The following is a 16754-nucleotide window of genomic DNA, read 5'->3' on the forward strand; positions in this document are numbered from 1 at the left end:
ACTGGAGACACACACACATACACAGTATAATAAACCCAGTCCTTCCTCTCAACTTAGTAGCTTCTTATTAGTTTACATGACTTTAACTACAACCATGTCACAAAGATAAACTTTGACTCTGGTTTAAATCCAACAAACAGACTTCAGATAAACATCTGTGTGGTTCTTAACTGTGACTTCTCTCTATTTTAACTGCAGCAGTGAGTCACGTTACATCACTGTGAGGACGCAGAAACCGAAGACGTCGACACTGTGATCTCACAGTTTAATCAACTAAACAATTAATCAGTAAAATAATCAGCAGGTTGATCAATAATTAATCTCTAATATTAACACTCACCCTGCCTCAGACTGTTTCCTCCTTCTGCTCTGTCGACTTTAAAATGGAGTCTGTACGGACTTTCACCTTTACTGCCTACCTGTTAACTCCTCCCCCTTCTTCTTTACTGGAAGTTGCGTGTGTGTGTGTGTGTGTGTGTGTGTGTGTGTGTGTGTGTGTGTCAGCAAGCATAAAGTACAAGTACCTTAAAACTGTACCTGAGTTCAGTATTTGAGGAAATGTACTTAGTTACTTTCCATCACTGTCTTTGACACACCTTAATATGTGTGGAAATGTTAAACATCATTAAATGCACTGGTGCCAGAATACGGGGGACAGTGAGACTTTTTGTCCTCCCACTTTCAGGTGTTTTGGTGATAAAGTGGAAACGTCCAAGCCAGACATTCACAATGATACTGTCTAAGTCTACTCTAAGATGTTGGATCTTTAAATCAATCATAATCAGAAGACAGGAGACTGTGAGTAGCCCATGATGGCTGCCAGTTCAGACCAGTTTAAATAATATGACCACCAAATACTTACTATGGGTATATATAGTAACTATTAATGAAACAATATACTTTTATTTTGCAGTAAAATCATCAAATGTAAAAGGTGGCTCATGTTACCCCCGTTCTCCCCAACTGTCTAATTGATGATTAGAACCAATCACAAACTTTATTGACTATTTCCAAGTTGCTTTTGTAAATCCCTTTTAAATTGTATAATTAGTTATTAATTAATGAAATGCTTTACTACTATTTCCGTGACCCTTGTGGTCCTTCATAATCTATATGTGCAATAAAATCTAATGTTTTTGCTGCTCATGGCAGTTATGACAATCATTTTTTATGCTTGTGTGTTTGGCAGGCAAGTTTCACCCTCACTCCAGAGATTTATATATCTTCTACTTCATTGTATGAATTTGAATAAGAACAAGTGGAGAAATGGGTCTATACTTGAGCTCCTAGCAGCCATGTTGGTCCAGCACTGCAGCAGCTCATAACAGGCAAACTTACCTGTCTCAAGTGCACAGCTATGGAAGGCTTGTATTGTCACCCAAGGATGAAAAAATAACGATACAGTAATGTAATAATATACATAGTATATCTTTAATTACACAATAATAAGGTATGCAGGTAATAGTTACAGACTACTTGCTCTATAAGTTCATGGTAACAACAGGGGGCATAAAAAATGATTGTCATAACTGACATGAGCAAAGGGCAAAAACAGATTTTATTGCACATATAAATATGTACTGGTTCATACGGAGTAGGGCTGTTAGTAAGATGTAGTTTATTTCAAGAATATAAGATTGAAATGATTGAAAACGTTGATTGAAAACCTTTCATTGTTTTATTATATTCTCCTGTTACCTTCCACCTGAGGATTCTCCATGAGGACGAGATGCATCATCTTTTTTTGTCAGTTGTTAAGTCAGATCTGTCAGTTTTCTGAAGTGGATGTAATCTATATATGCAGGGATTGAAATGCTAGAATTGGTAATATGGAAGATTTTATCCCTTCTATTGATTCAATCCCCCGGCAAGTTGCAATTGATGATTATGTTAATAAACACAGAGAAACCTTTCTGGAGTTTTTAAGAGATTCCAGAATGTGTGCACTTAATGGAAGGCTCAATACTTTATGTGATGACTTTACATCAGTGGCTCCAAAGGGTAAAGCTGTGGTCGATTACATTGTAGCTCCATCTGAATATCTAGAAAACTGCCTAGAATTGAAGGTATTGCTTGTTTCGCAGGTGGTAGAGGATAGAGCTGTAGTTAATTTGATCAGAGATTATTGTCGATTACCAGATCACTCATTGCTGTGGATGAAGTTTAATGCTGGTTATAAAACGTCCCAGTCTCAAGAAGTATCTGCTCCAGCTAAACAAATTAAAAAGCGAGTGAAAGGAACAGTGTCTGATACTTTTTTAAAGTCAGATGTAGGACGTACGGCTATGCTGAAACTTATTGAGAGATTACAAACTTTTAACAAAACGCAAGATGAGTTGGATAAATGGTACGATGAGTTTTGTATATTAATACGATCAGAGCTGAATGATAATGTGGATACCGGTAAACTTCAATTTAGAAAATCAAAACAAAATAAACCCTGCTGCAATAAGGAGTTGGGTGATTTATGGTCGGATATGCGTAGCGCTGAACATCTTTTAAGAAAGCAGCATAAAACAATTTACAAACATAAGCAATATATTATTGATAAAAAACTAAGGCTGTAACACTCACCCTGCCTCAGACTGTTTCCTCCTTCTGCTCTGTGACTTTAAAATGGAGTCTGACTGAATACTTTCACTTTGTGAGCGTGTGTGTGTGTGTGTGTGTGTGTTTTCTAGAGCCATTGTTGTATTGTGAAGTACTATGTGTCCAGCTGTGGTAATTCTCTTTTTTTGCAGTAGGTCGTATGTGGAGTATGGGTAAGGTACAAATAGGTACAAATAGGTACAAATAGGTGAGGCAGTAATCATAGAGCAGTTTTGCTTGTCACCATTTAAAGTCGCTCTGAGCTTCTAGAATCACTTACAGCTTAAAGTGCGAGTGTTGAATTTAATTTAAGAGCTTTGTGAAAAGTTTGTGTGTGTGTGTGTGTGTGTGTGTGTGTGTACCAGGTATTAACTCATGTTGTGAGGACATAAATCTGTTTAAACAGACACATGTGGGGACTCGCCTCCCTTTTGGGAACAGCTTTTGGACTTTTTCTCTAATCTTTGATTTTTGCTGAAATATTGGATCATTTGAACATTTATTGAAATGAAAGCATGTGAGAAGTTTAGAGGGAAAAATCACTATTTGGTGGAGCTGTTAACAACTCATAGACATGTGAAATGTGACCCCGACTACACACTGCTTTTTGTAAGACGTCAAAAGACAAAAAGGTTGGAAACCACTGGTTTCATCTTTAACAATGTGTTGTATTTTAAAAGCTTGTTATATTATCCATTGTGTCAAATCTTCATCTGAAAAGTAACTAAAGCTGTCAAATAAATGTAGTGGAGTAGAAAGTACAATATTTCCCTCTGAAATGTAGAAAGTAGCATCACATGGAAATACTCAAGTAAAGTACAAGTACCTCTAAACTGTAGTTAACTACAATACTGCAGTAAATGTACTTAGTTACTTTCATCACTGTCTTTGACACACCTTAATATGTGTGAAAATGTTAAACATCGTTAAACATCAAATGTCTGTCCGTCACTGACAGTGAATGAAGACGCTGAGTCGTCGGTTTGTACGAAGCTGTAAACAGTTTTATTATTGTGACATCAGAGCAGCAGAACAAACCAACATTCATCAGAAACACACTGCTGAACAAACACCTGTCTGTGTAGAAGTCACTTGGTGTGTTAAGGTTTTGTGTCGCTCTGTTCTCGTCTATGTACAGGTGCTACATCAAACCATGCAGAGCATGTGATTGGCTGCCAGACATCAGGTGATCTGACAACCCAGAGAAGTGCAGTGCAGAGAAATAAACCAGGAACATTCAGACCAAACCAAAAGAAAAAAAATCATTTAAAAGGTGAACAGGAAGTGTGGGTGTTTGTGGGAGGGGTCACATCTCAGTCTCAGCCAATAAGCTCTCACCTAGACCTGATGTCAGCAAGACCATCTGGGGGCTGGAGTCTGTAGGGTTAAAGAACGACACGTTTAGAAAAGGACCAGACCGCCATGTCCCAACGTTTCTGAAACCAGTAAATACAAATCCTGCTGATCATTTTCCAAATCATCAATCACTTTTTAGATTGATTTCCTTCCAGGCAGCCATTTTGTTTCTATGAAAATCAACCAGCAGAGAAATAATCCATCACAGCAAATGTTAAGTCATGTTTATTTAAGAAATAGTTTGAAAAGTTCAGCACAACCCCCCATAAAAACACAACGTAACGTTTTTACATTCCTGTTTTTGTATGAGGCTAGCAGTTTCCCTGTTTCAGTCTTTATGCTAAGCTAAGCTAACTGGCTTCAGCTGCATATTCATCAATCTGAACATCTAACTCTCCGTCAGACAGAGAATAAGAAGAGTTCCCAAAATGTGAAACTGTTCCTTTGAAGGAAATCAATCTAACAGCTGATTTGGAAAATGTTATAAATACAGTATATACATCATTTCTAGTACTTTAGCTAAACACGTGTGTTCATTCATTCAAAGAAACTCTGTTAGAAGTGTCCTCATAATGTCTGAAGTTCATGTTTTCATCAGCTGAAAGAATTTTCTAAAGGACCGGTCACATCAGAACTTCATCTTTCTGAAATATTTGGTTATTGAAGCTCGATGAAGACGTGATTATTCTTCATGCTAGTTGGTGAACTGCAGCTGGTGAGCTAACCATGTTAGGGAAACGTGGTGGTGCTAGTCAGTCACAATAGGTTAGCTTGGTCGCTAACAGGTCAATATTGAACAGACATATCAGCATCATGTCCTCCTGTCTGCTAACTGTGTATAAACAGTCTCTGAACAGTTTTTACTCTGACAGCTTCAATAAAACTGGATGTTAGCAACACAGCTAATAAGCTACGATGGCTTCCTCCATTTAGGACTCTCCGGCTCTCCGTCTGCTCACAGGTCAGCTCTGTCAGGACGGCTTGTTATTGATCACCAAAGCTGAAATTGATGTGAAAAATTCACTTGGATTTACTTTGCAAGTGAATCCAGTGAAGTTAATGGATTTCACAGTTTTCAATGCTGGTGTGACCGAACCTTAAAGGAGAATACAGTCAGATCTGTAATCAGAACCAGAACAACTGAGCTTCAGACCACACAGCTGCGTGGAACCACAGAGGAAGAAACTATCTTTAATGGGAGAATTAATTAATATTGTTTGAATATTGATTATTAGGATTACTGAATATTCTTTCTTAACTGGGATTAGATTAAAACCAGTTTAACCAAATTCACATTTAGTCCACTATTATACAGAACACAAAACCTCCTACTGTCACTGAACACCACAGAGAGGACAGAACCGGGCTCATACTGGGTCAATTGGGACCGCCAGGGCTAATACTGGGTTTAACTGGGGCAGAACCAGGATAATACTGGGCTTAACTGGGACTGGTTGAAGGAGGGACAGATGTTAGGGGGGCCGGTCTGTAGAGAGGACGGGGATGAGGTGAAGTGTTCAGCCCTTACTGCTGTGGGGGAGCCAGGCGGGGGGCTGGTACTTGTTCCTGATTGGTTGGTACTTGTCTCTCATTGGGTGATACTTGTCTCTGATTGGCAGCAGGGCGCTGCTGGAGGCGGGGCCTGGCTGGAGGGGCGGGGCCTCTCTGTCGTCTTCGTCCTCTGCTTCAGACAGCAGGTCGCAGATCTGCTGCTGCAGCTCAGGACTGATGTCGTTCTCCGACAGAACCAGAACCCGCAGGCTGGTCGGGTAGTTCTCCACCATGTCCAAGAACACCTGCAGACAGAGACGGTGTAAGGTAAGGTCAGAGTAAAGAGGACTGTGGTCTAATGTTAGTTTTTGGGGACTTGTTGTGTAAATTTGGATCTTCTGAGCTGTGATAAATATAAGAACATGAGTGTTTGAGCTCAGTGTTGAAGGAAGTTCAGATCAACGTCTCCCCCTGCTGGACAAACACAGGAACACCTGAGAGACTGAAGACTTCCTGAAAAAAAGGCTTATCAGCACTGATATGAAGGCTGAATCCTAATGTCCATCCTCCGGACTGAGCCTGAGACTGAGGGGATGAAATGTGCTACGAGACGGGACCTCATCTTCCATCTTTGTCAGTGTTTTTCTGAACTGATCTTAATGGTTTTGATGTGCAGCTCTGCTGCTTTACACTGCTAACATTAATCTATATTCACATTCAATCCTCACTGAGGACCTTTACATTGTAGACAGACAAAAACAAACTTTGCCCGTCTAGTTTAGCAGATAAACAAATATTAACAAATCCACGTTATTAAGCCTACAGGACTATTATTCTATGTGTACATTATACCTCACTACATCAATTAACTTGTACAATAAAAATGAAAAAATAATAATATGATTAATATGATATGATTCATATTATTATGATTGTTTATTAATTACTAATTAAATGTAATCACTTCCATTTTGCTGTGGATTATGGGTAATTTTCTCAGCAAAGTCCACAGAAAGTCCTCTTGAGGTTCCTGGTGGACTTGATGAATTGTGGATTTGGACAGAACTTGACACTTGCAGACTTCCCAGGAACAAAGTCTGTAAGTCAGTTGTCAGTCTGCGGACAGTTGGATTCAGCTGAACTATGATGCAATGAAGAAAACATAGAAGAAATGTGATTGGCCAACCTGTGCTGACTGGTTGGTGAGTCCGGTACCCTCCAGGTCCAGTGCCTCCAGGGTTCTACTGGACGCCACGGCAACCGCCAGCATCCCTGCAATCTGATCACCTGGAGACAGAACCAGAACCAGAACCCTCAGAAACATCATCAAGACATTCAGAGCTCCTTTCTAGACATTTACATACATAATATATATTATATATATATATATATATATATATATACATATATAAATATAATGGATCCCCATTAGCCACTAACAAGGTAGCAGCTACTCTTCCTGGGGTCCACACAAGTAAATATGACATTATAATAACAATAATGTACTAAAATCCAAGGCGAAAGGGAACAAAAAACAAGGAAGTAGCTGTTGGTACCAATTCCTCCATGTCAATAGTCTGTTTATTGTTGCATGTGCATTGATTGATTGATTGATTGCACAAAATCACGTGATCAAATTCAAATTGCTTCAAAACAGAGAAACGTTTTTGCCTGCTGGTGATACACTAATCCTTCCCATGGTTTGGGTTAAAATGTGGTAAAAATATCCTGTTTAACGGCACTAAAATGCCCAACGGGATGGTAAAAAATTTCCATTAGTCGTCTACAAGAGGTTCAACAATAAATTCTGGAAACTCATTTCATACCAACAGAACAAACTACCATCAGCACGGCAAACCAGTCCAGACCAACTGCTTGTGTACTAGTAATTATTGCATCCTAGCGGGTGCCAAAAAACAAACAAAACCAACAAACAAACAAAAACACAGAACAATGAATCAACAACAATAAAACTACTAATAACAATAACAACAATTTGCCAAACTATAATTAAATATTGAGTAAAAACATTTGATACAGCTCAAAAATAACAGCATATATAGTGACTACGAATAAAATGATTAATAATAACTACTATAACTATAACTATTACTAATTTTTCCAATAAAACTGTCAAGCAGTGTCTCCAGTCGGAGCGTCTGCAGCTTTTCTGTTTTTATATCATAAACTCAGTTTCTTTTTACACTTCATTGTTCACACACACAAAACATGTTTTTGTCATTTATGAGGACATCAGATCGACTCCTTCCTGTGGAGTTTCTGGCCTCTGGTAGTGATGGAGCAGGTTTTTAATGAGCGAGTCCCTGTTTTGTTTGACCCTTGCATGTGCATGAGGATGTGCGTGCACGCAGATGACGTGATACACTTCCTTCCTATCCTTCTAAGAGCTTCACACTATTCCACTGATCTACAGAAGGCTGTAATGGCAGAGAAGAAGAAGACTGCACACTCGTAATCACGGATGTAAACAATGCAGAATTTAAAATACTTTAAAAAAAATGTTTTGCAAATGTTTTATGAGCACAGAAATGGATTCAACACATTTGTTAGATTACAAGGAAACACACGATGACTTTTGCTGAGTAACAATGAATGTCAATATAATTTTTGTTTGTTTACAAGAAAACACCAGAGGGCACCTTTAACCATTATTATTGCATAACCCACCTCCTAATCTTAACCCTGAGGGACATGATTTTTGTACCCAAATGAGATGTCAGCTCCCATAATTTACTATATTTTAACTAGGGATGCATGATATTGGATTTTTTGCAGATATCTGATATGCCGATATTTCCAACTCCTTGTGGCCGATATTTTTTTCCAGCTGGCTGAGGAGACTATTATGCATGCAAGCATAGATTGTACTAAGTATGATCAAGAAAGACAATATATGAAGGAAGAACTGAGGAAGACTGGATTCAGGAGCTCAGCATTAAAACTTTAATGAACCTGCCGAGTGGGAGCAGAAGCAGAGTTTTCATTGAGTTTATTAGACAGACAGGATTAATGTGTAAGATTTAATCTCTGGTCCTGAAGGTGGCGGTAATGCACCTAATACGCTGGTTGCCAACCGCCGTTATAAACCAAAAAGAAGAAGTCCCCCCCCCCCCAAAGGGTGAAACAGTCCGTGGAGGGAAACCCAGTCAGGCGGCAGAGGAGATGGCGACACATCGTCCTCTCATAATCGGCAGAAATGTTCATCCGGGCCGATGCCGATATTTAATTTTAGAGCTTATATCGGCCGATACCGATGACGTGCCGATAATATTGTGCATCCCTAATTTTAACCTCAACTACAGTATTGTTTATCTTTATTTATTATTAACTTTATTTGATTTTAAATATCTTTGATTTGTCTCTATGTTTTTAATGTTCCTATTTCTTGCATCTTCTTTTTGTTTTTTTGTGAAGCACATTGAGCCTCATGCAGGAACATTTTCTTCTCCTAAACGTCTCTGACTTTCCTCTGTGAGGTTTGTTCCTTCAAGTTTTTCCGACAAACTCTCTGAACGTGTTAAATCTCTGGTTTCAGCCTGATGAAGGTCACCTGTTCATGAGGAGCTGAAAGTACCTGAGATTTCATCATTAGCATCATCGACTCCCCTAAAATGTCTGATTTTAGCCAGTTGTAAAGCTTACAGTGATTAAAATCAGAGACCAGCAGACACATTGATTGGTGTCAGTCATCATATTAGAGGAGCTGAAACTATTAGAAAACATGAATCCATCAGAGCAGCGCTGTGAAATAAGAAAATAGAGGAAACGCTTTGACATGAAGTTAGATGCTAAAAAACATCTTTCTAAAGCAAAGCGCTCCATAACTCATATGATGTGAGAGGCGTCATGTGATGTCACAGAGATATTAGAGGAGAGAATATTACAGCCTTCAGTAGCTGATGTTACTGTCAGCTGCAACACAACATGATGCTGGACAGCTGTTTACTACTGACAGAAACATCTGCACATCAGGAAACTGGAAGCCAGTTTGTTTCAGTTTTCTATTTTATTAGGGCTGCAACTAAAAATTAGTTTCATTATTGATCAATCAATTAATCATTTAGTCTATGAAATGTCAGATAATTGTGAAAAAAAGCCTCTTATAATCCCTCACAACTCAAAGAGACGTCTCCAAATGTCTTATTTTACTGATCAAGAGTCCACAGCCCGAAGATATTCAGTTTACTGTCATGTATGACACAGAAAAGCTTCAAATCTTCACATTTGAGAAGCCAAAACCAGCAATTTCTTTGGGCATTTTTACTTAAAGAATTACTGAAATGATTAATCGATTATCAAAATTGTTGATGATTAATTTTCTGTCGATTTATTCATCACCTAATTGTTGTATCTCTACATTTTATTTTCACATTTAAACTGTAAATTCGTTCATATGAAGACTTTATGATTTCAGGTCAGATTATGAGTGTTTGTCTATTTATGACTCGAACGACACGACTGGACTCGTCAGTTTCATTTGTACCTTTTATAAAATTCAGAGAAACTTGCTAAATATCACAAATTGTCTGAAATCAATCAAACGTTTAGAACAAATCTGTGCGAGAGTGGTGAATTCCATCTTTTTGTAAGAAATGTGCTACATATATTAAATTATTATTATGTAATTGCGTGACACTTTTTTGTTCCCATGATGTCAGTAATATAATGTAATCTGATTACCCAGCGGGTTGTAGTCCAGGTTGAGCACTCGGAGCTGCGAGCTGTGAGCCACAGCGATGGCGAGTCGAGCCCAGCCTTTGGAGCTGATTCCTGGGTTAGCGCTCAGCGTCAGCTCCCTCAGACCTGCACACAACCGAACACACACCATGACAGAAATACACTCATAGACAGAAATACACTCATAGACAAAACCTCCAGCTGGACTCCTGAGAATCACAGCACTGAGGCAAATTACAATGGAGTGGACAAAGATCACAACCCGGATTTAATTAGATGAAAAGTACGATTCAAGAAGTGCAACTTACGGAGAAAGTGACTCACAAAACGAGGAACACCGAAGATGTGTTTGAAGAAAGGTGGGAAATTATAACTACATCATCAGAATGTATCAGAAGGTTATTTACCAGCTTGTCCTTTCTCTTCCAATAGACGGATGACCATGTTACTGAATATCTGACTATATTAATAATATTACTTCCTGTAATTAGTATGTATGTATGCATGCACACACACCCAAACACACACACATGCATATACTGTATATGTGTGTTTGAACGTATATGTATGGGTAAGATATGTATGTGAATTTCTTTAATCTACATAAATTTGTACTGTATCCAACTTGACTGTCATGTTTCATGTTTTTTTGTTGTGTTTTTTGAGTTCAGCTCTTTTGTTTTTCAGTCCTTTAAAATTTTGATTATAAATTTTCCTTATCATGAATTATAAATTTGGAAACAGTAAAGCTTAATATGTGAAAATAATTTTAAAAAACTAAAGTATGAAATATATCCCAGGACATTTTCTACAGAGACAAACAAGAGATTTCATGACTTACTTTTATTATTAAATCCAGATCCCTCTATTTAGGAACAACACAATTTACTTTAATCACAGATAGGTCAGTTTAAGTTTTCCACATGCAGAAAACATTTTCCTTATTGAGAGTTCAGCTGCTTTTAGGACATCAGGCTCAAAATAATTTGGAGATAAATCACTGTTTTCTAGGCCTTTTAGGTCTAATTTGTGATTTTCCGTCAGCAGAAGCATTAATGCTTTGTCCTTGTTATGTTGATCTGAAATGATGGAGTTAAATCCTCCAGCATGTGGACTGATGAATTCAGGTTATTTGAGCCTGAAATAACAGAGTCTCAAGAGACCAAACGTCCTCAGAGCTTTATTGAATATCTGTCTGCTTCCTCCAAACTGCTGCTGATCTGCAGCTTTACTGTGTTTCACACTCAGCTGATTCACCAGGTCTGTAAATAGAAACTCATCTGCAAATCTGCCATTTATTTTATTAAACTGTATTTAATGTGTGTGCGACATTTAAGTCGAAACTGATTTGCCTATTCGGACCTAAGAGGACCCCACCTGTTAATGTTTTACATTAACTCTAAGACCATTTCACAACTGTCCTTCATGTCAGTTACTGGGGTGGTATCAGGAGGTCACTATGGTGTTACTAGATGTTTCCATGTGGTTGCTAAAGTGTGTCCAACAGTTGCTAGGGTGTTTCGGGAGGTCACTATGACATTACTAGATTGTTTACTTGTGGTTGCTAAGGTGTTTCCGACAGTTGCTAAGGTGTTCCGGAACTATGGTCACTATGGTGTTACTAGATGTTTCCATGTGGTTGCTAAGGTGTGTCCGACAGTTGCTAGGGTGTTCTGGGAGGTCACCATGGTGTTACTAGATTTTCCATGTGGTTGCTAAGGTGTGTCCGACAGTTGCTAAGGTGTTCCGGGAGGTCACTATGGTGTTACTAGATGTTTTCATGTGGTTGCTAAAGTGTGTCCAACAGTTGCTAGGGTGTTTCGGGAGGTCACTATGACATTACTAGATTGTTTACTTGTGGTTGCTAAGGTGTTTCCGACAGTTGCTAAGGTGTTCCGGGAGGTCACTATGGTGTTACTAGATGTTTCCATGTGGTTGCTAAGGTGTGTCCGACAGTTGCTAGGGTGTTCTGGGAGGTCACCATGGTGTTACTAGATGTTTCCATGTGGTTGCTAAGGTGTGTCCGACAGTTGCTAGGGTGGTGTCAGGTGGTTTCTGTGCTGTTGTGGGTGGTTGCTAAGGTGTTTCTAAGTGGTTGCTAGACTGTTGCTAAGTGGTTGCTATGGTGTTGCTGAGTGGTTGCTAGGGTGTTGCTAAGTGTTTGCTTGGATATTACTAAGTGGTTGCTAGGATGCTGCTAAGTGGTTGCTATGGCGTTGCTGAGTGGTTGCTAGGTGTTGCTAAGTGTTTGCTGGGATGTTGCTAAGTGGTTGCTAGGGTGTTCCACATAATTGTCCCTCATTCCAGTTATAACCCAGACCCAGTAAACCAGCTGTGGGCTGTTTTTTCTGGTGTGAATTGATCAGTTTTACATTGCTGTCTTATTGATAAGTTTGATTTATTGATCGTCATTTTCGATTGATCATCAAAACACATGACCTAACACACATTTTTTTAATCAATTGAGAAAAGGTTTATATTTACTGTTACAAAGTCGTGATCAAGTTTATGTTTAAATATTAATCCAACAACATTTAGAGGTCAAATCTGAAGCCTTTGTGTTCTCAGTGTTCTCAGTGTTCTGCTCAGTGTTCTCAGTGTTCTGCTCAATGTTCTCAGTGTTCTGCTCAATGTTCTCAGTGTTCTCAGTGTTCTGCTCACTGTTCTCAGTGTTCTGCTCACCGTTCTCAGTGTTCTGCTCACTGTTCTCAGTGTTCTGCTCAGTGTTCTCAGTGTTCTCAGTGTTCTCAGTGTTCTGCTCAGTGTTCTCAGTGTTCTGCTCAATGTTCTCAGTGTTCTCAGTGTTCTGCTCACTGTTCTCAGTGTTCTGCTCACCGTTCTCAGTGTTCTGCTCACTGTTCTCAGTGTTCTGCTCACCGTTCTCAGTGTTGTTCTCAGTGTTCTGCTCAGTGTGCTCACTGTTCTCAGTGTTGTTCTCAGTGTTCTGTTCAGTGTTCTCACTGTTCTCAGTGTTGTTCTCAGTGTTCTCAGTGCTCTCAGTGTTCTCAGTGTTGTTCTCAGTGTTCTGCTCACTGTTCTCAGTGTTCTCAGTGTTCTGCTCACCGTTCTCACTGTTCTCAGTGTTGTTCTCAGTGTTGTTCTCAGTGTTCTGCTCAGTGTTCTCAGTGTTCTGCTCAGTGTTCTCAGTGTTCTCAGTGTTCTGCTCACTGTTCTCAGTGTTCTCAGTGTTCTGCTCACTGTTCTCAGTGTTCTGCTCACCGTTCTCAGTGTTCTCAGTGTTGTTCTCAGTGTTCTGCTCAGTGTGCTCATTGTTCTCAGTGTTGTTCTCAGTGTTCTGTTCAGTGTTCTCACTGTTCTCAGTGTTGTTCTCGGTGTTGTTCTCAGTGTTGTTCTCAGTGTTCTCAGTGTTCAGCTCACTGTTCTCAGTGTTCTCAGTGCTCTCAGTGTTCTCAGTGTTCTCAGTGTTCTGCTCACTGTTCTCAGTGTTCTCAGTGTTCTGCTCACTGTTCTCAGTGTTCTGCTCACCGTTCTCAGTGTTCTCAGTGTTGTTCTCAGTGTTCTGCTCAGTGTGCTCATTGTTCTCAGTGTTGTTCTCAGTGTTCTGTTCAGTGTTCTCACTGTTCTCAGTGTTGTTCTCAGTGTTGTTCTCAGTGTTCAGCTCACTGTTCTCAGTGTTCTCAGTGCTCTCAGTGTTCTCAGTGTTGTTCTCAGTGTTCTGCTCACTGTTCTCAGTGTTCTCAGTGTTCTGCTCACCGTTCTCAGTGTTCTCAGTGCTCTCAGTGTTCTCAGTGTTGTTCTCAGTGTTCTGCTCAGTGTTCTCACTGTTCTCAGTGTTGTTCTCAGTGTTCAGCTCACTGTTCTCAGTGTTCTCAGTGCTCTCAGTGTTCTCAGTGTTGTTCTCAGTGTTCTGCTCACTGTTCTCAGTGTTCTCAGTGTTCTGCTCACCGTTCTCAGTGTTCTCAGTGCTCTCAGTGTTCTCAGTGTTGTTCTCAGTGTTCTGCTCAGTGTTCTCACTGTTCTCAGTGTTGTTCTCAGTGTTGTTCTCAGTGTTCTCAGTGTTCTCAGTGTTCTGCTCAGTGTTCTGCTCACTTTTCTCAGTGTTCTCAGTGCTCTCAGTGTTCTCAGTGTTCTCAGTGTTGTTCTCAGTGTTCTGCTCAGTGTTGTTCTCAGTGTTCTCAGTGTTCTGCTCACTGTTCTCAGTGTTCTCAGTGCTCTCACTGTTCTCACTGTTCTCAGTGTTGTTCTCAGTGTTGTTCTCAGTGGTGCTCTCACTATTCTCAGTGTTCTCAGTGTTGTTCTCAGTGTTCTCAGTGTTCTCAGTGTTCTGCTCACTGTTCTCAGTGTTCTCAGTGTTCTCAGTGTTGTTCTCAGTGTTGTTCTCAGTGTTGTTCTCAGTGTTCTCTTCAGGTGTTTGTTACCTGACTTGGCTCCGTCAGGTGGCAGCATCCCACAGATCAGACGCAGCGCTTCGTCTCCCAGCATGCAGTCTCCCAGATCCAGACAGACCAGCGCCGGGTGGGTTGTCAGGGCCGCGTTCAGGGTCACCAGGCCGGCATCCAACAGAGGGTTTCCATGGAGACTGGAGGGGGTGAGGACAGAGCCTTACAAGCCAATCACACTCTAGCTGGTTATGAGTTTGTGAGAAAGCCTGCCTGGCTTCATTAACAAGCGCTGGCATCATTTGTGAGTTTTCTCACTGCTTATAAGTTGTTGTAATGTTCCTTTTATGTTGTCATGCAGCATTTACGGTTTGGTTCTTTAGGCTTGTTTGTAATTTTAAGTTATTTTACAGTTGTTGCCTCAATCGGCTCTTAACTACCTAGTTCGCATGGAGGACACTGCATGATCGCTATTTTGTGTTAGTTGTCATTAAATATGTGTTGTGATTTATATGATCTTAATTTAGTTCGGCCAAAGGCTGTTTTCCTGCATTTACAAATTATCTGTTCAACTTTCTAAAAGTTATATTTGCTACTGATTTAGATTGAAAGGGCTACAGGAAATAGCTTTATTGCTTTGAAATAACGTTAATTCACATTTAAGTTATTCTTATGTTGTTATTTCTCTTTGTAAACCACAACATACTCAGTCTAGTCAGTGTCCTACCACAACATCTATTCTCTGTCTACAATAAATCCCTTTGACCTGAGGGTCCTGATTCTTTGACGGGAATCATCTCCAGATCCCAAACCAATAAGAGTTATTATTCAACATCTTCTGAACTCACAACAGCGTCTGCAGGGAGCGGTTGGTCTTCAAGGCGTCGGCCAGGTGTCGGGTGCGGCTGATGCTGGACACCACGCCCAGGTTCAGGTTGAGCTGAGCGAGCGAGCGAGACTCCGCCACGCTGCGGCAGACGCGTCCAAAGTCCCGGTCAGAGAGCTGGCAGCCGCGGACGGACAGCAGCCGGACGCTGTCCTCCTTCAGACTCTCACAGATGTCCTGAACCTCAGCTGCCGACAGCTGCTCGCCCGTGATCTGGATGGAGGCCGGCAGCATGCTGGGACACCTGCAGGGACACCTGGGACACCTGCGGGGACAACATGCTATTGATCTCTGCTGTATAATTATCACCTGCTGCTGCTAATACAAGATCAGTGAGGGCTCATGACACATGAACAGATCAATGAACAACAGGTAAATAAGTTTGAGGACATTATTTGTTTGACATTTATCAGTTTTCTCTCAGTGATCAATACTTTCAGCTCTTCTTATCTTTGATCTGTCTGTAGAGGAAACTAATAAGGTAGTGATCAATTATTGATAAGTGCTGATCATGTTGGGTCAGTCACCTGATCAATTTCAGCTGATAAACTCACTGATAAATTAATATTTTTAAGTGAAAACACACACCGGAGCTAATCAATAATCAATGACTGTAAAGTATTAATGGGCATGAGCAGGTGCGTGCTGCTCTGCCTGGACCTGATCAGGTGATCAAACCGATCAATCATGATTTCAGCCTATTAGGCTATTAGTTTTGCAATAAGGTGATCAATGAACCTGATAAATAAATGATCGATCAGCTCACGCGGGGAGGATCGGGAGTTTCACACGCTGATGTCATCCTTCGCGGCTCCGGTGCCTCTGATCTCGCCGCAGGCCACGCGCCGGTTCTGATCCACCGCGGCGGACATCGCAGTCGATCGATCCCGATATCGATTGGTCGGGTTTGATCAGCAACGGAGAGCCGCGCGGTGCGGAGCGGGGTTCGGTGTCCTGGAGTCCGGCGGGCGGTCTGTCGGTCGGTCGGAGTGAGCTCGGTGAGTCCCGGTGTGTTTCTGCAGGTGACCGTTACTATGAGACACAGAGAGACGAGAGAGAGCAGGAGGGCTCACTCTGAGCTGTTTCTGTGAACCAACAGCAGGACAGAGACAGACAGCTGGTGTGGAAGAGACAATAAACTACGTTTTTAATATAATATAATATAATATAATATAATATAATATAATATAATATAATATAATATAATATAATATAATATAATATAATATAATATAATATAATATAATATAATATAATATAAACAATACGTGTTTAAAAGACAGTAATAGTGTAAACGTTTATAAAATGTATATACATTTAATATACATTTGCTCATATATAAAGTAGGTAGTAGTAGTATCATTAATGTTATATCTTATACTATATATGTGTAA

At 40.2% G+C, this 16754-nt stretch overlaps 1 protein-coding gene across 2 annotated transcripts; it reads right to left on the reverse strand.

Moving 5' to 3' along the window:
- Positions 1-3570: 3570 nt before the first annotated feature.
- On the reverse strand, positions 3571-16218 carry lrrc73 (leucine rich repeat containing 73). Of its 2 annotated transcripts, XM_044372233.1 has the most exons (7): positions 16099-16218; positions 15323-15625; positions 14514-14674; positions 10138-10260; positions 6623-6723; positions 5474-5741; positions 3571-3966 (listed from the first exon to the last, which is right to left on the reverse strand). In XM_044372233.1, the coding sequence occupies exons 2-7, from the start codon at positions 15592-15594 to the stop codon at positions 3896-3898; spliced, it is 996 nt and encodes a 331-aa protein (XP_044228168.1). In that variant the 5' UTR covers positions 15595-15625; positions 16099-16218; the 3' UTR covers positions 3571-3895. The 2 variants fall into 2 exon arrangements, with proteins under 2 accessions (XP_044228168.1, XP_044228170.1); XM_044372235.1 differs by lacking the exon at positions 16099-16218 and having other exon boundaries at positions 15323-15899.
- Positions 16219-16754: the final 536 nt, after the last annotated feature.

Source organism: Thunnus albacares, chromosome 14 (assembly GCF_914725855.1).
Source record: "Thunnus albacares chromosome 14, fThuAlb1.1, whole genome shotgun sequence".
Lineage (NCBI taxonomy): Eukaryota > Metazoa > Chordata > Actinopteri > Scombriformes > Scombridae > Thunnus > Thunnus albacares.

Excerpts from the sequence above, each read along its gene's own strand:
- lrrc73 (XM_044372233.1), bottom strand. The coding sequence starts at position 15,594 with ATGCTGCCGGCCTCCATCCAGATCACGGGCGAGCAGCTGTCGGCAGCT. Across the intron at positions 6,724-10,137 it reads CCTGGACTACAACCCGCTGG|GTGATCAGATTGCAGGGATG; the intron begins GTAATCAGATTA and ends TTCTGTCTCCAG. Across the intron at positions 3,967-5,473 it reads CGCCTGGCTCCCCCACAGCA|ACTCCAGCCCCCAGATGGTC; the intron begins GTAAGGGCTGAA and ends TTAACCCTACAG.